This window comes from Atta cephalotes, assembly GCF_000143395.1.
Source record: "Atta cephalotes unplaced genomic scaffold scaffold00049, whole genome shotgun sequence".
Classification (NCBI taxonomy): Eukaryota; Metazoa; Arthropoda; class Insecta; order Hymenoptera; family Formicidae; genus Atta; species Atta cephalotes.
Genome location: NW_012130113.1, coordinates 545,022 through 570,840, shown reverse-complemented (window position 1 = coordinate 570,840; position 25,819 = coordinate 545,022). Strand labels below are relative to the sequence as shown.

General features: G+C 30.1%; 4 protein-coding genes across 4 annotated transcripts in view; 2 read left to right on the top strand and 2 right to left on the bottom strand.

The window, feature by feature from the left end:
* LOC105622875 (pyruvate carboxylase, mitochondrial) overlaps positions 1 to 12,838 on the top strand; it is a 20,814-nt gene extending 7,976 nt beyond the window's left edge. The window contains exons 2-13 of the mRNA XM_012204283.1: positions 1,440 to 1,759; positions 2,159 to 2,309; positions 3,705 to 3,916; positions 4,714 to 4,916; positions 5,807 to 6,068; positions 6,594 to 6,912; positions 8,288 to 8,338; positions 9,733 to 10,200; positions 10,583 to 10,972; positions 11,489 to 11,924; positions 12,003 to 12,399; positions 12,590 to 12,838. Of these exons, the coding sequence (XP_012059673.1) occupies positions 1,440 to 1,759; positions 2,159 to 2,309; positions 3,705 to 3,916; positions 4,714 to 4,916; positions 5,807 to 6,068; positions 6,594 to 6,912; positions 8,288 to 8,338; positions 9,733 to 10,200; positions 10,583 to 10,972; positions 11,489 to 11,924; positions 12,003 to 12,399; positions 12,590 to 12,838 (3,458 nt within the window). The remainder of the gene's footprint in view (positions 1 to 1,439; positions 1,760 to 2,158; positions 2,310 to 3,704; positions 3,917 to 4,713; positions 4,917 to 5,806; positions 6,069 to 6,593; positions 6,913 to 8,287; positions 8,339 to 9,732; positions 10,201 to 10,582; positions 10,973 to 11,488; positions 11,925 to 12,002; positions 12,400 to 12,589) is intronic.
* Positions 12,839 to 18,236: 5,398 nt separating this feature from the next.
* Positions 18,237 to 20,934, bottom strand: LOC105622818 (protein N-terminal glutamine amidohydrolase). Its single transcript, XM_012204228.1, has 4 exons — positions 20,843 to 20,934; positions 19,097 to 19,250; positions 18,666 to 18,936; positions 18,237 to 18,391 (listed from the first exon to the last, which is right to left on the bottom strand). Exons 1-4 carry the CDS (start codon positions 20,932 to 20,934, stop codon positions 18,237 to 18,239), a joined length of 672 nt encoding a protein of 223 aa, XP_012059618.1.
* Positions 20,935 to 22,817: 1,883 nt separating this feature from the next.
* Positions 22,818 to 24,124, top strand: LOC105622819 (isochorismatase domain-containing protein 2, mitochondrial-like). Its single transcript, XM_012204229.1, has 4 exons — positions 22,818 to 22,946; positions 23,221 to 23,364; positions 23,440 to 23,625; positions 23,972 to 24,124. Exons 1-4 carry the CDS (start codon positions 22,818 to 22,820, stop codon positions 24,122 to 24,124), a joined length of 612 nt encoding a protein of 203 aa, XP_012059619.1.
* A 26-nt stretch (positions 24,125 to 24,150) lies between these two features.
* Positions 24,151 to 25,579, bottom strand: LOC105622820 (deoxyuridine 5'-triphosphate nucleotidohydrolase). The gene is made up of 3 exons (XM_012204230.1): positions 25,397 to 25,579; positions 24,904 to 25,065; positions 24,151 to 24,529 (listed from the first exon to the last, which is right to left on the bottom strand). The coding sequence occupies exons 1-3, from the start codon at positions 25,489 to 25,491 to the stop codon at positions 24,352 to 24,354; spliced, it is 435 nt and encodes a 144-aa protein (XP_012059620.1). The 5' UTR covers positions 25,492 to 25,579; the 3' UTR covers positions 24,151 to 24,351.
* Between the last annotated feature and the right edge of the window lie 240 nt (positions 25,580 to 25,819).

Genomic DNA, 25,819 nt, shown 5'->3' with positions numbered 1-25,819 from the left:
GTAACTACTACTATATATATATATATATATATATATATATATATATAAAATTTATATATATATAAAATTTTTTAAATTGATATTTTAAAAAATTACCATAAAAAAAGTCACTTTTACTAAATTTGTTAATAAATTATAGTATTTTTCTTTTGTAATCTTCAATATGTTGCAAAAAACATATTATTATTCATCATTATCATCATAATCATCATTATTACAAATAATATAAAAAATATTTTAAACACTGAATTAAAAAGAAAGAAAATATTTCAATATTTTAATATATGTTTATTACATTATTTTTTTCATAGCTAAATATTCTATAAGTTTAATAAATATTAATTGTTAACTAAATATTTAATATAAATTATTAAAATTCTTTTCTACAAAGGATATGAAAAATAAAGAAACATATATCGTGAAAAAACAGATAAAACAACAATATATCACATGCTTAATTACAAACTCATTCTTGATAATACCATAAACTTATTAACACGCTTTCAATGGCAATTTAATGCTTCATTATTACTTAATATTTTTAATAAATTATAAATTATATAAATTATAAATATATATTTATAAATTATAAATTATATAATTATATTTTGGGCTTTTCTTATTTTATTATATTTTTCAATAAAAAATGTACTGTGGTATTTTACTTGTAATGTATATATAGAAATTTGTTAATAACAGGTTAAGGAATAGAAAAAAATTAATACATATTTCAAATAATTGCTACTTTTATTGAAAGCAATCATCATTACTTTCACTGGGTATGATATACCGACATTGCTTGATGGATTAATGAATGCTATCAATGACTTATTGATTTTTATAGAGTTGTGTGATTAATCAACACGAGAAACAACGTTGTTTTTTATGTAAGATCAAGAATCGAGTATATCTTAGGCACTCCATTAAATTAAATCGTATACCATAATTTGCTCATATCGTAACCATAATACATTTCAATGAATTCCCCATGGCTTACATATTTCTATTTATATTGTCATTCTAAATCTGTTATGTGATTAATAAAAAATGTTTTGGAATTATTTTAAATATTCATATGAACATTAATATTTAAAAAAAAATAAAACTAAATTTTCGAGATAATTAAATTCAATTTATTTAACTCATTTTCAAAAATTTTTATATGTATATATTTTTCAAAATATTATTGTCTATATAAAATTTTTTAAGATAAGTTAAACAAATTGAAATTAATTTTCTCTAACAAAAATGTTATTAAAGATCATCTTTTTTTTATTTCTTTAATTTTCAATATTAAATATTAGTTTTGAAAATACAGTTATAATAAAACTGTAACAAAAAATTAATAAAACGGGCACTATAATGTCCAATTTTAAGTATATTTCATATACTTTTTTTATAATTTTGTGTAAAATTTTAACTTATAAATAATATTTCAGGAGAAATTGCCATTCGTGTATTTCGTGCTTGTTCGGAACTCGGCATTCGCTCCGTAGCAATTTACTCGGAGCAGGATAAAATGCAGATGCACCGTCAGAAAGCAGACGAAGGTTATTTAGTGGGCAAAGGCTTACCACCCGTTCAAGCTTACTTAAATATTCCTGAGATTATCCAAGTAGCCAAAGAAAACAATGTCGATGCCATACATCCTGGTTATGGATTCCTTTCTGAGAGAGCAGACTTTGCTCAAGCGGTTACTAATGCAGGCATCAGATTCATTGGACCTAGTCCTAAAGTCGTCCAACAAATGGGAGACAAGGTAGAATATTATTATATCCGTTGCGAACCAGTAATGAATACTATGCGAATCAGTTAAGCACGAACATTCAATTGTTGAAGATTATTCCTTGAAGATGGCTCAAAATGAGCTAAAACGTACGAGACTAATGTAAGAAATTGAAGAATAAACATTTCAAGAAAACGCAAAGAAAATCGCGGAGCAATTTCTATTCTGACTTACCCGTTCGAATTTTAAATGTTTTTTATTGGCAAATTGTTATATTTCGAATTTTAAATTCCTAAGCGCAGTAATATAAACATCGAAAATTTATAGAACTGCTTACACAGATAATATTCTAGAAATGATTTTGATTAATTTTTACAAAATTTTCCAGCAATCTTAGAATCAAGACACAATATAATACAATTTAATTGATAGGTGGCTGCCAGACAAGCCGCGATTCAAGCTGGAGTACCTATCGTTCCGGGAACAGATGGGCCTGTAACAAGTTCTGATGAGGCGATGGAGTTCTGTATGAAGCACGGTCTTCCGATTATCTTTAAGGCAGCATATGGAGGTGGAGGACGAGGTATGTCTAAGACATCGAGAACTAATACAGAGTCAGCATTAATTTACTTAAATATAAAAGAAATATTAACATTGCAAAACTGCTATAAAAACTGAAATACTATAAATTTTAAATCTTAAAAAACAGATGCAATAGATTTACAAACTCTCTCTCTTTCTACTAAAAAATAATTTAAAATTTGCTGCTTTATTGCAAAAATAATTTGATATGTTGGCATTATCAGATTTACTTGAAAAATTTTATACTATTGCACATTTCATACATAAGCTAAATTTACCGTAAAGCAACATAATTGGCTGTAGCCACTAAGATCGTAAATATATATCATATGAACAAAGAATGTTTTTTTCCGTTGAATAATGTTTTACGAGTTTGGAAAACGCGTCTATTCATTATCGAACAATGCAAACATTATCGACACTCAAACTACATTTATGGCAAGTTACTCTGTAATGGCAAAACAACTTACAGAGTCTGGATAAAAAATGTATAACCTAATAATAGATAGTTAACTATGTTATGATATTTAAGTGTAAGTTATATAAAATATCTAAAAAAATTTTTTTAATTATAGTAATGTTACAATAATTTTGAAATGGTGTGTTTTTCTAATTAAAAGTTCATATTTGTAAAATAAAATTTTTTATCAACGCAGACATGTATGAGTTATCAAATTATGAATCACTTTATCGAGAGAGAGAGAGAAACAGAATAATAATAATAATAATAATAATAATAAATATGTTATGATTTCATTTTTTGTTTACAAAATAGAAAAATATTTTCTTCGTATTATCTGTCACATTGATTGATTATATGATTTTATAAATTTTAAATATTCATGTATTTATTGCTATATTTAATAGAAGAGAAATACTGAGTTTACACTGTACGCTTAATCAGCAATCTATACAATAGATATCCTTATTTATCCTATTAAACAAAGATACATATCATATAGGTCGCGGACTAAGCGCACGATGTAAACGCAGCCGTAGATAATTTGCATACTAAATTTATTAATCACTTTGACATAATAAGATGATTTCATAGTTAGTTCGTAAGATACATATCGTTAGATGAATAAAGATGAAAATTTCGATTTTATTGACTAATATTTAAGGAATGGATTTAAATTTTATGAAACTCTGTCAATGTTTCTTAAAATTAATTATATACGTATGCAAATGTGACATTATTAAAAAATTTTGTCATTGTATAGATATCAGAAAAAAAAAGATCGAAACAAGAAAGACAATTAAGAAGCAACGATTTTAAATGAGCTATTATTAACTAAAAAAAATTTTATAATACGAGCAAACATATTTACATGATTCAGCTTTATTCGAGTTTTCTTCCGAACAATTTTGAAATCATTTTAATTAATTTTTATAGGTATGAGAGTTGTAAGACAAATGGAGGAGGTTCGTGAGATGTTCGATCGTGCATCTTCCGAAGCGGCGGCTGCTTTTGGAAATGGCGCAATGTTCATTGAGAAATTCATTGAGAGACCACGTCATATTGAAGTTCAATTACTTGGAGATCATGCTGGCAATGTTGTACATTTATATGAACGCGATTGTTCCGTGCAACGTCGTCACCAAAAAGTTAGTACTCTGATTTTAATTTAGTACTCTAATTTTAATTTAGTACACAAAATTTCGATTTTATTGACTAATATTTAAGGAATGGATTTAAATTTTATGAAACTCTGTCAATGTTTCTTAAAATTAATTATATACGTATGCAAATGTGACATTATTAAAAAATTTTATTATTGTATAGATATCAGAAAAAAAAAAGATCGAAACAAGAACACGTAACAATCAGTTAAAAAAAACATTATGATTGGAATATTGATTATTAAATATAATATTCAATAATCAATATATAATAATATTATTAAGAGAGAATAGTGGAATTTGTTGTTCTCATTTAAATCTGTTAAACAGATTTTTATTTCTATTTTAAGGAATAGCATTATATGTAGATATTGTGTCAAGATGTAAGATATATGTTAAAATTGTTATTCACTAATAATAGAATTTTTAGTTTGATCAATTTCTTCATTCTGCGAACAAATTAGAATCTGTCGAGTTTTTTTCTCCTCAAAAGCTTTCTCAAGGATGCGTGAATCCTAAAAGCAATGTACATTCACCGCGATGGCGTTCGTTCGTGTTATTCGAAACAAGGACAATGACGTAATCACACGAGATTCATGATTGTAGCCCACAGGTTTATATAAGTTCTCAAAATAAATAATATCTAGATATCGTAAAATGCGATCCAAACAAGCTATTGCATTTCTATATTATGAACATAATATCACATCAAGATTGATTCGATTGATACAAAAACTTGAATATCAAAAAAATTTATTATAAGACTTTCATAAAATATGCAGGTTGTCGAGATTGCGCCAGCTCCAGCATTGTCGCCTAAGGTTCGAGAGAAAATGACTGACTATGCTGTCAAATTGGCAAAACATGTTGGTTATTCGAATGCAGGTACTGTGGAATTCTTGGTTGATGAATCTGGAAATTTCTACTTCATTGAAGTCAATGCCAGATTACAAGTTGAGCACACAGTAACCGAGGAAATAACAGGGTAATGAAATAGACACAAAAACCGATATAAATATCTTTACGTTTTTTTTCATCATTTTCTCTTCTAATTTTTTTAAATAATTAAATACAGAAAATAAAAAGTTATTTTTTAAAAGTAATTATATAGTTACACTGAAAGAAAACGAAATAGTTCTGGCAACTAAATTTGGCAACTGAAGTACCTGATAACTAGTTTTATAAAGTAATAGAAACTGAAGTAGAAACTGAATGTTATAAAAATATAGTCACGGTAACAAATGTATGCACTATTAATTGGTAGTGAAATAGTGACTCAACTACATTGAATAGTTACTTGAACTTCATGCAAATAGATATAACAATTATATACATTTTTCTACTTTAGATAAAAACTTTTTTTAATAAAGCACTTTATATTATGTAACTAATTATTGTTGAGGTAACTTTAAAGAATACATTAAAAACCTTTTCTCTAAAGTCATTAGCTTACAATAAAAGGCGCAGCGTTGGTTTCGAACTTAGAAAAAATAAAAATAAATAAATAATGCATACACAAATTTATAACTATGTATATATTATAAAGCTTTAATAAAAACAATAAGTAAATTAAGTGAATTAAGAAAATATAGTAATAAAAATATTGTATTCTTATTAGAATTTAATAATACGTAAATAGTTGAGGCGCTATTTCAAATTTTTAATTACTGATACAACTTTTTTCTCTGAGTGTACTGTTACTGATTCTCCAAAAATAACATTGTTATCAACCCCATTATCAAAAAAAAAAACTGTAATGGGTGTTACAAGTAACGCGTTATTTCTATTCTCTGATTAAATCGTAACATTAATATGCGTGACGTTTTACACAAGCGTCAATTATTACACGTCACTTTGTCATCTTCATTCTTTCAGAATCGATCTTGTGCAATCTCAAATTCGAATCGCCGAGGGGATGACACTACCAGAACTCAGTATGACTCAAGACAAAATCATACCTCAAGGATTCGCGATTCAATGTCGAGTAACCACGGAAGATCCGGCTAAGAATTTTCAACCAGATACTGGAAGAATAGAAGTTTTTCGTTCTGGCGAAGGTATGGGCATACGATTGGATGGAGCCTCCGCATTCGCTGGTGCTATAATCTCACCGTATTATGATTCCCTACTTGTTAAGGTAATAATGATTCTAATTGCAAAGAATTTTAATTCATTTACAATATTAAAATACAATTTTAAACATGATACAATTCTGAATGAAATAAAATTGAATTCTAACTTTCGAAGTCCAAGTTTGATTTTTTCTGTTTTTCACAACTTCAATACTCTTCAAAATGAGATTATATAGTTACCAAATTTGAATCTCGAAAAAATAAACTATTTTTAGAATTTCAGAATTATATCATGTTCGAAATTGTTATTATCACCCTATTCACTTTTTAAAACTTTTAGAGTGAATCTTACTCTTATGCCTATTTCTACCAATGTAGATTAACTTTAATCTCTCAACTTACTCTTCGTCTTTTTCTAAGAGATTAAAGTTAATCTACGTTAGTGGAAATTGTTGGTGGATGGGCATTAAAGATTGAAAATTGAATTCTTTCAAGACTGACTCAATGTTCACTTTAGAGTGAGATTTCACTTCAAAGAATTTAGAGACTGTATTTAAAGAATATAAATAATATATTTTCTGTTTTCTCAGGTAATCGCCCACGCCAGTGATCTTCCGTCATCTTGCGCCAAAATGAATCGAGCGCTTCGCGAATTCCGCGTGCGAGGAGTAAAGACAAATATACCTTTTCTACTAAATGTCCTGGAAAATCAAAAGTTCCTCAACGGTATTGTCGATACATATTTCATCGACGAGCATCCTCAGCTTTTTCAGTTGCAGCCGAGCCAGAATCGAGCCCAGAAATTGCTCAATTATCTCGGTACCGTTCTGGTGAATGGCCCAAGCACGCCATTAGCTACTCAACTGAAACCAGCGGACATCAAGCCGCATATTCCGCAGATTGCTCTAGGTACACGATCGATCAACGAATGTAATAATGAGGGGTGACATACCCTTTAAACTCCACATCATAAAAAATCTCGATAACTGAATCTCAATCCTTAAATTAAATTTCGATATTGATAATTAAATTAAATACTGTCCATGTTAGATGGGAAAATTACTCTAGCCATACTTAGAACAGAGGCATACAGGGGACGTGCTTTATGGATCAGCAAAACAGGGATTATATATATTTTTCTTTTTTTATTTTTTATTAAAGGGTGTCTACTAATTCTCTGATCAGATTAACGTTTAAAGACTGCTGTAAACATGGACATTTTATGAAACAAAATCGAAATGGATTCCGATCGGAATTATTCAATTATTCCTTATACTTCTATTGTGTTTTCTGGGGAAAAAACGGAATAATTCCGATCAGAATCCATTCCGATTTTGTTTCCAAATAGATGCCCTATATGTTTATGAATCGTTGAAGTAATTGAAGATTAACAAATGATTAAAGAAATAATTTAATGTTTTCTAATACATAATGAGATTTCTCCTTCGTTTAAAATCCTTACAAATTTATAAACAATTGACTTTACATACTAAAGAATTACATTATTTTTTATTGAATTTTATATTATTTATATTTCATTAATCAATAATTAAATGGTTTAAATAAAGGTAAACAATAATGTTAAATCATGATACTAAAGACAAGGTATTGTCTCGCATTGATACATATGAGTCGTATATATCTACGTACGCCCCATATATATCTATGCAAACCAATACCATATACGATAATTTTGATATATGATGTTCACACAATAAGTAGTAAACATCCTTTTTGCTTATAAGTAACAAACCGTTTATGCTTTTCTGCTGGGTTTATAGGGACACTCGATTTAACCGTTCTAAAAATCTACTTTTTTTCTTTTTGGTGTGTTCTTGTGTCTAAATTTCAACAATTAATTATTGCACCGCGCTACATTAAGCACATTGCACATTACGCGAATTCGTAAATGGGCTCACGAAACATCTTCATATGTCTCTATTTATTATCATTATTTTAACAAATAATAATACAGCATGCTATTTTACTGATTAGTATTACTTGAAAATAATTCAATATTCTATTCACATTAAAATAAAAAAACCACTTATATTTAAAGTATATCACCAGTATACGCTATACATTTATACATGGGATAAATTTAATAAATCCCGAGATAAATTCAATAAATCATCGAGACAAATCCCAAAGATCTTTGTCTCTTAAAGATTCATTGTCATATTCTTGTAATAGTGACTTACATCTTTAAATATTAATTTCCCTCTTTTACACTCTTCACTCTTTATCGCATGCTTTTATTTTTTTTGTTTGGCAATTTTTTTAGACTTTGCTAAGCTTGCAGCTGCAGAAGAAACCAATGATCCCGACGCACCAGGTATGGTTACAAATGTGTAATGCCTTTTTTATTTATATTATTTTAAGGTTTAGCATTGTGAAGATTGAAAGAAGCTAAAAACTGGTACAGTATAACAAATTTTATATATATAATATAAACGAATTTTTTTTAATTTATTATTGTTCTTTCAGATTGGCAGACATTTGTTTATTGGAATTTATTCTAAACAAGTTTTTCTAAATTTAATTAATTAATTCAATATATTAAATGTACCAATATTATATGAGCTATCATATAATAATGCTATTAACAATAATATAAATATATACTGTTGCATTATTAAAATATGAATTTATTATTTAATTCATAGCGATATATCAATTTGCAAATGCTATACTTGTCTTTATAAAATATTTTCTTACTCTAAATTTCAAAGCATTTTCAAAATGAAAAAAATATATTTAATAATGCAACAATATTTAAAGTATAATACTTAAAATAATATTTAACGCGAAAATTTTTATTCAATATTCAATTTAATGTTTTTCATATAATTTCATTTATATATACAGGGTTTCCTGTAAGTTTTTTGCCAAGCGCTTTTATAACAAAGTAAAGAACGAACTAAACCATTTTGTAATTTTCATTTTCAATTACTAAAAATTGTTGAATATTAGTCTTCAATAATTTTTTACTCAAAGAAATTATTATAACTTTACAGAAAAACTGTAACAAACAAAAATCATTTATTTTCTTCTCATAAAATTCTAAAAATTTTTTCAGAATTTTTTATCAACTTTTTAGCACTTTTTATTGCATTTTCTTATTTTTACCAACATGAGAAAATACGGTATTAAAAAATTCTGAAAAAATTCTCAAAACTTTATGACAAGAAAATAATTTTTGTCTCTCATTGTTTTTCTATAAAGTTGATAATATTTGAATAAAAAATTATTGATAGACCAATATTCGGCAATTTTTAATATCTTGTAATTAATATCTTGTTAACTATTGCGAAATGATAGAGGACTTTTCGACTCAGTTTAGTCCGTTCTACTCAAAAGTGCTTGGCAAAAACTTAGAGGACACTCTGTATAAAAGCGTTAATAGCAAATAATTAGCACAATAAATATTTAATTCAAATTAATTAATTTAATTTTAAATTAAATTTATTTAAAAAAATAAAAAATATCTTTTAAAATATTTATAAATTCTTATTATTAATACAACTCAATATTAAATAAATAATTATGTAAACACATTTACTTTATAAATGATTTGTTTCTTATTCTTATCTTTTATCAACGATAAATATCTATAATTCACTGCTTTTCATAAACATTTTTCATGCCTACTAACAAGCACGTACCAAATAACAATTCATTCTTTTAAAAAAAGCATCAAATCTAATCTTCTTTTGTGCTCCTTTTCAGAACCTCTGGATCCTCCGAAAGGATTCCGACATATTTATAAAGAGCAAGGTCCGGAAGCTTTCGCTAAAATGATTAGACAACATAAGGGTCTCCTTTTGATGGATACTACGTTCCGTGATGCCCATCAATCCCTTTTAGCGACTCGTGTACGATCGCATGATTTGCTGATGATCTCACCATTCGTCGCCCACAAATTCAACAATCTCTATTCGCTGGAGAACTGGGGCGGTGCGACCTTTGATGTGGCTTTAAGGTTTCTTCATGAGTGCCCTTGGGAACGGCTGGAAGATATGCGCAAGGCTATCCCTAATATTCCATTCCAAATGTTACTTAGAGGCGCTAATGCTGTCGGGTATACGAACTATCCTGATAACGTTGTCTTTAAGTTCTGTGAACTGGCTGTGAAAACCGGAATGGACATTTTCAGAGTATTTGACTCGCTCAATTACTTGCCGAATCTTATCATTGGTGAGTTTTTATAAAATGACCTAACTATACATATAATTATAATGCAATTAACAAGGAAATATTATCGAAACAAATATTCCTTTTTCAAATATTTAGTAGCATCAATATCAATAAATTGCTTATGAATTTAATTTGTGATATTATTGTCGGTTTAACATGTTGTCGGTTTTGCATTTCAAGACTGAAAATGATTTTGGCGTGTAGTTTGGATATGTATATATAAATTCATGCCAAAATATTATTAAATATTAAGATCCAGTTCATTGTGTGATAAGATTTTTTTCGTTGTGCATTTACATTGCTTATTCTGTAAAGTCGTTTCGTAAATTATGAGAATATTTTCGTGTAAAAATTTCTTCTCTGAGCGTGAATTTTTTTTCAGGTATGGAAGCCGCTGGAAATGCCGGGGGTATCGTCGAAGCGGCGATTTCTTACACGGGTGATGTAAGCGATCCGAATCGTACCAAATATAACTTGAAATATTATACCGACTTGGCGGATGAGCTAGTCAAAGTGGGTACTCATGTCTTAGCAATCAAAGATATGGCTGGATTGCTCAAACCGAGAGCAGCCGAAATGTTGATCGATGCAATAAGGCAGAAGCATCCGGATGTGCCTCTTCACATACACACGCACGATACTGCTGGAGCTGGAGTAGCTTCCATGTTGGCCTGTGCGAAAAGTGGGGCCGACGTTGTGGACGTTGCCGTTGATAGCATGTCTGGCATGACTAGTCAGCCTTCTATGGGCGCGGTTGTTGCATCTCTTCAGGGTATAGTTTAATAATTTTTTAATTTTGCGATTGTAAATTAAATTTTTCATATAATTTTTTTACCTTTTATACACGAAAAGAATGATTTTACTAAAATATCTAAAAATTTAGTTAGATGCAGATCTAAAAATAATTTTGTTAGACTATAAAAATAAATATTATATTAAAAAAAACTCAAACATGATGAGTAAGGCTGAAAAAATTTTGATATTCTAGCAATCGGTTTGAGTTCTTATATAATTATTTTCAGATTTATATCTAGTTAAATCTGCAAAACCATTCCTTATATAAACCGTTCTATGTATATGATAATTTTTTACATTTTAATTTGAATTGATATTTTGATTTGATAACGGACAGTTTGAATTACGTTTTAATTATTTTAATTGCTATTATGACATTGTAATGTTTTTATTAATTAATCAGATTAAATTTATAACACATAATAGTAGAATTGAAATTATATTAAAATTTGATTAATGCTGAAGCTAAGAAAATTTTCAATTAATATAATAGGAACAGACATTGACACAAAATTGAATCTATCTGATGTCTCCGAGTATTCCGCATATTGGGAACAAACGAGAACGCTTTATGCACCATTCGAATGCACAACAACGATGAAGTCCGGAAACGCGGATGTCTACCTCAACGAAATTCCAGGTGGTCAATATACAAATTTGCAATTCCAAGCTTATTCACTCGGTCTGGGCGAATTCTTTGAAGACGTGAAGAAGGCATATCGACAAGCCAATCTTTTGCTCGGTGATATTATCAAAGTTACACCAAGTTCCAAAGTTGTCGGTGATTTAGCACAATTTATGGTTCAAAACAAATTAACCGCCGATGATGTTCTCAAGAAAGCCGAAGAACTATCATTCCCTAAGTCGGTAGTCGAATTTCTTCAGGGTGCCATTGGTGAACCTCACGGAGGATTTCCTGAACCTCTCAGGTAAGAGTTTGCGTGCATACACGAATGTTAATTTCACGGTAATCCTTTCATTACATTTTACGTTTGTAATTTGATTAGGTCGAAGGTTCTTAAAGACATGCCACGCGTGAAAGGCAGACCAGGCGCGAGTTTGACATCACTCGACTTAGATGCCTTGAGAAAAGAATTGAAAGAATCTCACTCACACGTTACCGAAAAGGACGTCATGTCGGCTGCGCTCTATCCTAAAGTAACGAAGGATTATTTGAACTTCAAGGAACAATTTGGTCCAGTAGATAAATTGGAAACTAGAATCTTTCTCACGGGGCCTAAAGTAGGCGAAGTATTCGATGTCACAATTGAGAAGGGCAAAACTCTTGGTATCAAAACTCTTGCAGTCGCAGAAGATCTTACGAAAAATGGCGAACGTGAGGTGTTTTTCGAAATGAACGGTCAACTGAGATCTGTGTTCATCAAAGATAAAGAGGCCGTCAAGGTAAATGACCCGCAAATTTTCGGCATTATTTTATATATTATCATGTGATTCAATTAAGTTATAATTAAAGTGTAATTAAAGTGTTAAATAACAATTAAACTGATTAAAATAAAATTATCTTATTACATGAAGATAATTAAAAGAAGATTACAATTAAATTACGATAAGAATTTTTCTATTCTTTGTGCAGGAATTGCATGTGCATCCAAAAGCAACGAAAGGTGACAGTAATCATCTGGGAGCGCCGATGCCCGGCGAAGTAATCGACATTAGAGTAAAAGTGGGCGACACTGTGGAAAAGGGTGCACCATTAGTTGTGTTATCTGCTATGAAGATGGAAATGGTTGTGCAAGCACCTAAAGCGGGCAAAATTAAGAGCCTTGAAATCAGCTTGGGCATGAGATTAGAAGGAGACGATCTCATCTTAACATTCGAATAAATTCTCTCGCGCTGATGGGATTGACCTAAAAATCAAATTGTGTAAAAGCAACACCAAATATTTATTGCTATGATTTACTATGATAATGCGTGTGTGAAAGACAAGATCTTTAGCAAGCTTTTATACGAAGCTTGGATTGAAATTTTTTATTTAACATTCTATTATCGATGATCATCGGTTCAGAATCGTCGATGATTAGGATTTATTATCCAAAAATTATTATCACATACTGATAAACATTTTAAAATTGTTACGTTGTTATGTTTATTATTATATTTTTTTTAATAATTCTATTTCTTAAATGATACATGTAAGATCACATCTTGACGGAAATTTAAAAACATCCAACTATATATTAAACAAACACAACAATTCTAATTAGCTTAAACATGAAATTTAATATTGAATTAATTATTTCTCCAAAATAGTCTATTTTTGGTTATATTTTCATTTCAGAGTATTAATAAAAATGTTTTAAATATCCTACATATGTTATTTGAAAATGATATATGGGTGATCCGAAATTCACAAATTCGGAGTACAGGACATAATACTTATGCTGAAACAACTTTTTCTTGTAGTAAAATTATATTTGATAAATAATTTTTGCGTTTACTCGTATAACTTCAACCTGCTCTCCAGCAAAAACTACTTGTAAAGCCTGCGACACATGATGCTTGTTTTCCGTATTGACTGCGATGCTGATACTACGCAGCCAATACGATGGCAAGATTCTATATAATCCAGCAGGAAAACAAGCATCATGTGCCGAAGACTTTAGACGCAATTTTATTAAAAAAAAAGTTGTTTTTTTTATAAAGTATCATGTCTTGTACTCCAAATTCGTGAATTTCACTCTGTATGTAAAGCCAATATGATTAATATGATACAATTAAACAAAGCTGCCTAAAAGATCCATTAATTTGTACTATATATATATATATATATATATATCAGGTACTTTGTACTATACACATATATCAATATATCTACATTAAGAAATTTACTTGAAAACTTAAAAAAATCGACTATATACTACTATAAATTTTCAAATACAAAACATTTTTATGAAACTTTCACATTTTACAGATTTTATAAATCATTTCATAAATCATTTCATAAATCACAGTTAGTAATAAATGCTCTTACACATTTGATTGCATGAAAAAGACATACGTTGTTACTTTTTTCTTATATCTTAATCATAAATAGATTTCTGAGATAAATATAAAAATAATTGCGATCAATTAAAAATATAAATAATATAAATAATATAAGGTCAGTTCAATTAAAATATATTAATTAAAAGAATTTTCTCAAGGAATCTAATTCACACGTATAGTATATATAAAACGATTCTATCGATGTGATCTGTTCATACTACATAACGTACAAAAAAATGGAAAAAAGATTGAATATCTTCTTCAGCATGATTTTATATTAATTATATAGCGTGTAAATATAAACGATTACTCCCATAATTTAATTACGATATTGAGCTAAGCCTTCACGAACGATTTAGCAGTAGAAAAAAATCATTCAGGGAACAAAGACTAGAATATTCCTGAAAAGCCTTACCTTTGTCTTTTTAAGAGATTAACATCAAATATTATATTTTTTAAAGAAAAAACATCGTAAAAAAATCATAATTTAAAAAATTTACTTTCGTAAATATATAATTGTGAAAATTATCCTCGTTCTATAATTTTGTAATATAATTTTATGTACGCAGATTTACTGAGAAATATTAAAGATGTAACAAAATAATCTCTATAAATATGTATATAATTGTGCCATAAACGCGGATATAATATTAAGATTGTATAAATACATGTTGCACTTATTGCAATATTTTTTACTATTGTAAATTATATGCAATGTTGATAAAATATTTTTTAAAAAAGTGATTTTTTAGAGGAAATACAAACGTTAAGAAATTGTGTTATTGTACGACATAACAATGTAAAATGTAAAACTATATTTTATATATATATTGCATCAATATATTTCTGCTTTAATCATTTATAAAATTCGTAATAACTTGTTCCTGTCTCAAAAATACTCAAAAATAAATAAATTATATTTCTTAGTATTTTTTGTGATCAAAGCATAAAAAAATTATATTCTTATAATCGACACATTAATTATATTTTTAATATCTTTTCAATATTTTAAATTTAAAAATATTTTTTTCAAAAAAATATAGTTTTTATCTTTATAATTTTAAATTCAATTATTTCTAATAAAAAGATTTTTGAAATCATGTATCAGACTTCTTTATATTATTAAAAAATTGTTGGGGGAATAATTATACATTATTCATCCATCAATATTTATAGTTATTGTCAATAAATGTTGTATACTTTATATTTATACTTATATTTTAATTAATTATTGAGCTAATTAAAAAAATTAAATAATTTTATTACATATTTAATTTCGATATTTTAGATTGAGAAAAACACTCCAACATAAATAAAAAAGCATCTTATAGCTTATTAATTAATTATTTTGTATTAATATTTTAAGTTTTATATAAATATTTTTTAAACCATTGCTATTGTTTTATTTTGTCATATCTTTCAATTACGTTGCTTCAAAATAATGTATCATAAATTTTTTATTTAATACTATAGTAATATCTTTAACAATGTTTTCAATATTTATTTGTAAAGGCAAAAAGATTAATTATTAATGAAAAAGATAAGGATAGGACTTTAGGAAATAACCAGAAAACTTGAGAATATTCTGTAAAATTCGAAGCTTAGACGAACGGAGTGCATCCATTTATTGTAATAACCCATCATATACTCGAAAGGAGAAGGTCATAAAGAGGTTTTCATGATTCTCTGCAAATATGCGAAAACATGGCAATAGACTTATGATCTTTAAGTCCAGGCGTTTACAGGTAGTAAATGACAATGGTAATAGAATATGTCACCGAACGCCGACAAATATATATATAATATATATGTATATATATAAAACATTGTATAAGTTAACATTTCCGACTAAACTCTTATCGGTGTATCGAAATCGATACAATATAATTACAATATATCTGTATAATAAATATGAAATATCGATATATGTATACAATATATATATCATAATCGTAATAGTTTTGCTCTGATATATTTAGCAATATCTTGTCTGAACGATAAAGAGAATCTTTTTTTCGGTATTTTTGTTTTTTGATAAAGTTTTTCGAGATTACTCGCTAAGAAGATCGGTCCCGAATTTTCCGCATGTTGCGCGTTCATTAAAAGAAACCTGTCGTGGAGATTGCTGTCGAACAATTTATACTAAAGCGATTTTCGGTGACTAGATACTTCGAAACCGTAAATTCCTCCGCTTACAAGTACGTACGCTCGTAGTAACATGATATACGCAAACTGGAGGTAAATATGTGTCGATGAGAAAGATAGAGTGAATTAGTGAGAGATTTTGGAAGGCAAAGAATGGACGAACTCTTAAAATCTACTATCGACTCGACCGGTGGATCATTTTACGAATTATTCGTAACATCGACTCGTCGAGTTGATAGTTCGATAGCTTGTTGATAGACTTCCCCGTTGCACTCGACCGAATGAAATAACTAATATGAAATTAAATTATAAATGCAAATAGATATAGCTCTACGGAACTTGCGTACTTCTACATCGTCACATTATTAAATAATGTGAAGTATATGAGGGTCGAGAGAAGAAAGTCCACACAAAGGCTAAACTTTCAAGGTTGCCGCATCTGATAAAATGCGTATAACACGCGATTTAACCCTTTATGATCCAAGGTTACATCATGTTGATCGGAGGTGGCGAGCATTTTACACTTATTTTGCACTCATATCAAAGTTATTCTGATATATCAAGGCCATAATCGCGAACGTTTAAATGAGTATTTATTCATACTTGAATCATAAAAAATTAATCGCAAGATCACAAAAATAAATATTTGTAATGGAATTTAAAATATAAAGTAATAATTCAAATGGCTTAATAAGATATTCAATATATCTACGGAATATCGAAAAATAATGTTAAATGGACAGAAGATGATAGAACATATTTTGTGCTTATTTATAGAACAGATAAAGAATTTAATCGTCACTAAAGCGACATGTGTTCGTTGAGTCAACAGATTCTTCGATGTTAACAATTGGTCGCGTGACGATTTGTTGTATATTCATTCAAGTTAATACGCCAATTATGGAAGCTGCTCAACAAGCGAACATGTATCTCTTAAGAATCGGCTTTTAGTATAAACAGTAAGGTAAGTATAGCGTAGGTATTCAAAGTAGAAAGTGTAAAGTATCACAAGAATTACAATAATCGTAATAATTACATTACGTCGCAAAGATTAAGTTTTTGACCTTACTACATCGATCGCACAGTAATTATAAGCGCTTTTAATTGCGTCCCGCGCTTCGAGCACGCATCGATAGACAAAGGGATCTCTATCAAGTCGGATAATTCTCTGTAAATACATCATCAGTCTTTGACACAATAATTATAATAACACCACTGACAGAGTAAAGCCGTGAGAAATATCGCTTTATGGCATGGAGACGAAAGTACTTATATAAAATACGATTTGAGTTCGGAAATATGTGATCGAATGTGCTACATTTACCGAAGGAGAGCACCCCATCCCGGATAAATTCTGCGAAGAACTTTAGTAGAAGATAGAAAATGGATTTCGATGGAGCCCATTAATACGATGCATAAGCACTTATCGAGAGTATTCAAAAAGCTCAGCAGAATCGTTCTTCATGCGCGGCAAGCCAAATCACTCGATTGGAGAATAAGATGTCAATCCCGTTATTATATTGCAAAAAGTGCATGTTTCTGTACCGATATACATAGGTTTTGATTGTGATAAAACATGAGATTTTTAAATCTTTCTACCTAAGAATCGGAACATCTCGATTAATAATAATAGATAAATAATTATTACTTGCATTAATAATTTTATATACTCATTGGTTTCACGTTACCCGAAGGTTCATGCGTAAAGTTTTGTTCGTGCCAGAACAAAGGAACAAGAAAAGTAATAAATAACAATTGATGAAACTTATCTGAATTATCTAAAACATCCATTCACGACGGTATAACGAAACTTTGACAAAAGTGTCACACAACGTCATAATAAATTTAATTTTGTTAAAACCTCGGTCCCAGCTCAGTTTCTGAGCAAACCTTGCTCAAATAGCAATACAACGACTTTATATTTGAAATTCTGCCGTAGCTAGCAGCAAATAACTAACATTATTATCAAATTTTGCTCAAGTATTTTAGCCCACGATGGTGACATGCACCAAACCAATTTCCTTAGGCCATACAATTGATTTCCAAGATGTTTTATCAAAGCGTACAAACGTCGCGTTGCAATTCACGACTTAAGTTGCTGTAGCTTGCGGTTGAGGCGGCGTCGGCGCCTGTGTGTTGACATTTGGCCTATAAAATCGGTTAACTAATTGTTTCAAACTCATTACAACGCCTAGTCCGGTTCCTAGTTCCATGTTGATGAATGAGTCGAGATTATCCTTGCAAGCTGGAACGTACGAAATGAAGCCGATGAATAAAAAATATTCATAAATAGATCTTTCTACACAAATATACGTGCAGTTCAAAAATTCATAGTATAATCCAAATGGAAATTAAATGTTGGAAGACGACGTTAAGAAAGGAGTATATATCAAGGTCCCATTTTCTATTATGTTCATATTGGACGTGAATGTGAGATACTTTCAAGAGGCCAGGATGTTGCGAGAATTGTACAGGAAATCTTATGCAGGTCCACAGAATTTCTGAAGTTTCCTACATACTTGGTGTCGATATTGGAGGATAATCTGGCGGTGTCTTGATCCAAGTACCGTCCTTGCGCTTCATGTGATGTCGATTTGATGCGAACTGTTGTAAGTACACGTTGGCGGGCACCAGACGGAATCTTCTGTGATACTCGGGCCGCAGGGCCTCGTCAGATCGGAAGGTTTCGGTCGCGTACTTCCAGAAATGCGTAGGAAACGGCAGGCAGCTTTCTAAATCGTACACCACCGCCCTTTCGTCGGGTGCGTAGATGAGAATAGCATGATAATCCTGCAGAGAAGTAAGATATTCTTATGAAATATTAATAGATAAAATATTAATTCTTATGAAATATTATTAATCTTATGAAATATTAATAGGTAGGAGATATTTCTTAGCTTAATTATCGTGGCATTTCTTAGCTTAATTATCGTCTCACCGCGATACTAACCCATACAACTAATTTGTCTTCATCCTTCCCCGATCGTTGACGCCAAAGGGGAACGCTTCGTCGTGGGTTGCTTACGAAAACAACGTGACAATGTTGCAATTCGGAAGGATGCCTAGTCGCCACATCTTGACAGAGCTTCCAAACATTTTCCTCGCTGAAATTGGGTACAAACCGCCCTTTATCTTCGACCAAAAATATTTGTGCAATCTATAATTAATTGTTTTTCTATTAGAAATGCGAAGGTATAGTTGTGCAAACGATTAATAAAACATTTTATTTGTTATGTATGACACAGATGTTTCATTTGTTTGCATTTTATCTTTGTTATTTATATCACAGACATGAATAATGAATAAGAGAATGAATTTAAATGGAAATATGGATATTAATCTTTAATTTAAATCACATTACATTCAGGAAACATCAAAGATTTTTATATTAAGTTATTTATTACTTATGCATTATTATATTGTACTCGTTAAGGATATAAATTATTAAAATATAATAACTAAAATATAATAAATTTAATAATATTAATAATATTAACTTTATTAATATTAGAATTAATAAAGATAAGATTATTAATATTAATAAATATTAAATCAAATTATATTTTATATATAATATTGTATAGAATACATTCAATTGTGGGAATTGCATACATACGAAAAAATCACCATAATAAAATTATAACATAATAAAGAGAATACAAAGAATATTTAATGATGGCGTTAATTAATTACAATAAAAAAAGCTCGATCTTTGAGGTTTATTCTGAAAGTGCAAAAATCATAAAAAAATTGCCCTACAAAGTCATAAAAAAGTCATAACAAAGTCATATAAAAAAAAAACAACGTCGCTGCTGTTAGATCAAATAAACAGAGTGCAGCTATTATCGAATAATCATAAAATGTATAAGTAAAAAGTTAAAAAGAATCGCTTCACCTACCTGCAAGTTACGTGTTCTGCGCAATTATGAAGGAAATGAAACCGATCTATAATCGTGCTCGTGCAAGTGTGGTTTAGCGCGACAACAGCTTCGCGTGTCACCACATTTCGTGTGCATTATTTATCGCATGCATTATTAATTGCAATAAAAGCAGGTTTGTACATTCGCACCCGTTTAAGCGGCACACGTGAAGTAGCCGATAGTTAAACGGCGTAAATCAGTACAACTGTACTGGTGAGTAGCCACAAAATAAAAATTCATTTCGCGGAAAGAAAGCAACTGAAACGGAAAATGCGAATAAGCAGTCGCACAAAGCTCCCGTTAAATCTCTGACCTATATATTTATCGATCTCCTTAAAATAGGTTACTTTACGTCGGAACATATTTCTCGACAGAAATTTCATCCATTCGTATTTATAATCAAGATAGTTCGGAATAAATTCCAAAACGAGACAAAAATGCTATTTGCTCCAAATGTATTCGAGACTTGAAACTGCGCTCAATTAATTCTTAAATTTTGATATCAGCGTTACAACACGCTGTTATTATTCAAAATTTTATCTCTCACTGTTAAGAATCACCAGTGAAAGCAACAGGAGAGTGAGCGATTTAGTACAGTTTCGAATTACGCGCCGCACAAAAAATGGCCGCGCGTTCTCGCAACGTATCGATCGGAGCACGGCTGCATGCCGCAATACGACGCGTTTGTTTGTCCGATGATCGATCGGGGAACCCTGACCAGATCCGGGCATGCTGTCACCAATTTCGATGACGCCGAGCCCGCAAAGATCACTCACCAGTAGCAGCTGGTGTTGACGCAATCGGATGCCTTGGTGAAGAGCGGCACCAGGGGCTTCGCGTTCCCGGTCACGCGAGGTTCAACGGCCATCCTGCGGACGTTCCTGCAGGACACGATGTGAAATATGAAGCAAACCGAATGCACGGACACGCGGAAACACAAACGCGTTTAAGCGAACCGTTTAATCACCCCGTAAGCCTCATAACGAAACGTTAAACGATCTCGAACTTCTCGTTCGCGTTTTTAATCGTGACGCGTACACCCAACCGATTGGGACATTGTTTAACTACTGCACCTTGGCGCGGGCGACGCAGCTCGTTTAAGTCCAGTGTCCCCAAATCGAATGAAGAAACCCCACCACGCGGCGTTCTCATAAACCTCCACGCACCTGCGCACTACCGGCATGACCTTGTAGACTATACTCTGGGAGATTTTGGGTGATTTCCATTACTTAAATTAATTTAACTACATTTCAAAACGTCTCCGAGGAATGTTTTAGGATTGATAAAAAGTGTTTTTTTTAATACAATAGTTTTTTTTTAATATATTTTTAATATTTTGAACATGCTTTAAATATAGTATTGAAAAAACTTACTTTAAATATGTTTGAAACATTGATTCAAACATATTTCATGTTCCAAACATATTTTTTATCAATCTTGGAAAATTTTACTGGATATAATATAGAAAATGGATAAAATTGAAAAATTTTAGAAATTTAATATTCCATATATTTTAATATAATTTTAATATAATATGAATATAATAGAAAGATTTTAGGAATTTAGTATTTCATAAATTCTTTGGAGTGAAATTTCACTCTAAAAAGTGAAAATTGAGCAAGTCATGAAAAAGAGTGGCTCAATTTTCAATCTCTAAGAAATTTCACTTTGTAGAGTGATCTACTCTGAAAAGTGAAATCTCATTCTTAAAGCTTGAAAATAAAAGCAGGAAGAATGGAGTGAGAAAAGGAAAACAATTTTTTAAATGTTTTTTAAATGCTGACTTTTAAATGCTTTCTGTTTTTTTCGTAAGAGTCCTATTTTTACAAAATATGCACGCGACTGAAAAAAATGAGTGTAATCATCGCGCATGTGTGGATCTTTCCCTTGATTTGATAACATAACATTGCGCCCGATTGCGCTGACACATGGCGTGTACTGGCGTGTATACACCTGACATGTAACGCAAGAATGAACATACATGAGATGTAGTGCGTTTCTTATTCGCGTGCAGATTTATTATCGTCGCGCGGGTGATAATAAATTCAATGATAAATAAATAGAGTAAAAAAAATAAAGGTTATCGCTAGCCTCGTTTATATTATATTAAGTCTGCGAGAAACTAGCCTCATGTGAATATATGTTACTTGCATTTTAAACATATCCTGATTATTGTTTTCCCAAAATATTGTAATCTAATTATTTTTTATTCATAAATAAAATGAATATTAGAAATAATAGAAACAGCCTCTTGTCAGTTTTAATTACATATTTGATAAATATTTTTAATAAGAATTCACATTGTGCCAATGAACGTTTGATTTTACAGGAAGCGTTTATTTATAGCCTTCATTAATTGTTTAGAGTACATCATTTGTTGATAAATATTTTAAATTAATGAAATGGATAATAAAAATAGCATCTTGCTGATAATGAAAATTATTGTAGTCGATAAATATTTAATATAAAAAATCGATGTTCTGCCAATGCGTTCTACAAAAAGCATTTGTTCGTAGCCTTCATTAATTGTTTAGAGCGCATAGTTAGTTAGCATAACATAGATAACAATTCCTGATATCACATGACTCGTACTTTGAATCTCATATATAAACTTTTCGAGTACGTCATACTTTGTAGTTTTTTAAGTTTCCGTGAAGCGCAATTTGTCGCATTGTTCACGTTTCTTCGTGTGCACATTAAAATTAATCACGATAACGTAAATAATAACGAATAACAATAACGATTGCGAAGATGGCTGTAAATCCTGCAAAAGTTATACTCCGACAAGGAAAGACCGCATTATTTATATGCGATGTTCAAGAAAAGTTTGCGAAAGCTATATTCCAATTCGATAAAATAATTCAAAATTCAACAAAACTGGTAAATTCATTAAATTACATCGTTTTATTGTACAATTTGTTAGAATGTAAACACATGTTGAGGTTATGTTATTTCTCATAATTACAAAGCCTGTTCTTTTCAGCAGAACTACTGCATACTTCATTTTTTTCCCTTTTTTTCTCCATGTTGGAGAAAAAAGAGAAAAGAAGAGACATGCAAGACAAGTTCAACTAAAAAGAACAGACTTAAGGGTCCTAGTTGTAAATTAATATTACAATACAATTGTCATAGTACAAAATATTATTGTTTATAGATCAGCGCTCTAAAAATTATGAATGTGCCTATGCTAGTGTCCGAACAGAATCCAAAATCTTTGGGGAAAACTATTCCTCAACTTGATATCTCTGGAGCCAAGGGACCTTTTGCAAAGATGCAATTTAGTATGTGTACTCCTGAAGTAAGTACACACTATATTCATGTTCTGCAAATAGTATTTATATCAGTTACATAAATGCTGTTTTGCTCTTTTCAGATTAATAAGGAGCTTGCGATATTTTGTAATGGAGAAAAACCAGAGTCTATTGTACTCATGGGTGTTGAAACACATGTCTGTGTAGAAAATACAGCTGTTGACTTAAGACAATATGGCTATGAAGTCCATACTGTGGCAGACTGTTGTTCATCACGTACTCAAGAGGATAGATTACTAGCTTTGGAAGTATGTTCTATGATTAGACATATATATCTTTTTATTTTAAGACATTCTTTTTATTTTAACTGAACTTCTTGCAGTTTATCTTTTACTTTTTCTTTTTCCTCCACACTGAAGAGAAAAAAAGAAAAAATAAATTGTGCAAGTTCAGTTAAAAAAAAAAGACTTGTGCTATCTAGTTTATTAATCATTATTGCAATATAAATGTTCTTTTAAATTTTTAGAACATTTATATTAAATTTATTATTAAATTTGTTTTTTTAAAAAAACAGACGTTTTAATATATATTCATTTATCAAGTTTATTATCTTATTAAATATGCATTATTCAAATTATATTTATTTTTTTACAGAGAATGCGAGACATAGGATGTCACATAACCACTTCTGAAAATGTTATATTCAAGCTTATGCGGGACGCAAACAGTGAACAATTCAAAACTATATTGTCTCTCATCAAAACACCAACTCCATACACAGGATTAGTTCCTCTCTCAAAAATATAAATTTCTTGGGAAAAAAAATACAGAAAGATCTTTCTATTTATATTTTTCTATGTACACACGTTTATATCAATGGCATATATATTATTAATATACAATCATAAATGGTTCTAAGAAATAAAGAGATTATATTTTATTAAAATATCAATGTATTTACTTATGCAAGACAAAAAGCTTAATGTATATAAGTACTTTATATGATTTATAAAAGTTTATATCAATCAAGTTGTTTATTTCATGCCTGTCGAGCCAAATCCTTCTGCACCTCTACTCGTATCAGTTAAGGTATCTACTTCTTCTATTTTAGGATATGTAATTTTTTCACAAATTAATTGAGCTATGCGATCACCAGGTACAACTTCGAAATCCTCATTACTATGGTTGAATAATACTACACCAACATTACCACTGTTTCAAAAAAATAAATAAATCATTAAAATGAAAACAATGGTACTTTTGTTCATATCTATAATCAGGCCTTAAATTTAATGCTTCCTTAAATTCATCTTTAGATCTTTATGCTCTATAGGTGCCAATAAAATAATTCGTAGAACATCTAAAGTTGAATCTGAGAAAGCTTTAAATATAAGAGTTGTGAATATGAGCATTTGACATTTTATTATCCTTTGATGCTTTCCAGCAAGATAGTAGAATACATGATCATTCATCTCTGTTTAACATTATCAAATAAGAATGTGATGATTCATTATGTTATATATCATTTCTTTGTTTCTTGCTAGAAAACTCCCTTTGTCTTTATAGAAACTGTGCATAGTATATACCGATAATCTGCATCTATTACACCTGCACCAACATCTATATGATTTTTCCATGCTAGACCAGATCGTGGTGCGATTCTGCCGTACGTACCAAAAGGAACTTCTATTTGCAAATCAGTCTTAACTAATTCCTTGCCATGGCCTGGTATAATATACTTGTACGCACTGTATCACAAGAGAAATATTTTAGAAACTTACATGATCAAATTTCAACGATTATTGTTATAGATAGAAAAATGCTCACCAAATACATAATTATTATGATCGATTATTATAATCGAAGACAGATTTCTTTGTTCTCACTAGACTTATTAGGTTACTTAATTTATCTTATAAATATAACATATATTTATATACAATATTTTGAACGAATGTAACTAATACAACAATTGTAGATTGACCGAGATCACTCTCTTATTGTCACTAGCCACTAGTACTTGGTAGAGCAGAATAATAGAAAAATTAAGTCAATAATTATAGAGTGGGAATGATGTACCTTCGTAAATCATAACCTGCCGCATATTCCGAACCCTTCATTGGTGGGAACGCCTTGTCCGACAACTTAGCGAACTTCAGCACGTTTCCTGACATGACAAAATTATTATCTCTCACGAATTCTTCGTAGTCCGATTCACAAGAATCACAAGTGCTCAACGATGCCACGCTATGTCACGCTATGTTACGCCGGTTTGCCGCCAAAACGAGATGATCGTTGGTATAGTGGCGGTAAACACTAAACTGCATCCGCCGTTATTCATTTTAATATTACGTATTTATATGAATTTGTAAAACACAATTAATTCGGAAAGTTACAAAAAAACGCATATTTTGGCAATCGCGGTCATTGATTGTGAGACATGTGATAACGAAATTAATAAATCATAGTACCATAATCATTGTTTTTACCGCGAAATTTAAA

Excerpts from the sequence above, each read along its gene's own strand:
- LOC105622819 (XM_012204229.1), top strand. The coding sequence starts at position 22,818 with ATGGCTGTAAATCCTGCAAAAGTTATACTCCGACAAGGAAAGACCGCA. Across the intron at positions 22,947-23,220 it reads TTCAAAATTCAACAAAACTG|ATCAGCGCTCTAAAAATTAT; the intron begins GTAAATTCATTA and ends TATTGTTTATAG. Across the intron at positions 23,626-23,971 it reads ATAGATTACTAGCTTTGGAA|AGAATGCGAGACATAGGATG; the intron begins GTATGTTCTATG and ends ATTTTTTTACAG.
- LOC105622818 (XM_012204228.1), bottom strand. The coding sequence starts at position 20,934 with ATGGCCGTTGAACCTCGCGTGACCGGGAACGCGAAGCCCCTGGTGCCG. Across the intron at positions 19,251-20,842 it reads GTCAACACCAGCTGCTACTG|CGAGGAAAATGTTTGGAAGC; the intron begins GTGAGTGATCTT and ends ACCCAATTTCAG. Across the intron at positions 18,392-18,665 it reads TCCTCCAATATCGACACCAA|CTTGCAAGGATAATCTCGAC; the intron begins GTATGTAGGAAA and ends CGTACGTTCCAG.
- LOC105622820 (XM_012204230.1), bottom strand. The coding sequence starts at position 25,491 with ATGTCAGGAAACGTGCTGAAGTTCGCTAAGTTGTCGGACAAGGCGTTC. Across the intron at positions 25,066-25,396 it reads GCAGGTTATGATTTACGAAG|TGCGTACAAGTATATTATAC; the intron begins GTACATCATTCC and ends CTTGTGATACAG. Across the intron at positions 24,530-24,903 it reads GTAATAGATGCAGATTATCG|TGGTAATGTTGGTGTAGTAT; the intron begins GTATATACTATG and ends TTTTTGAAACAG.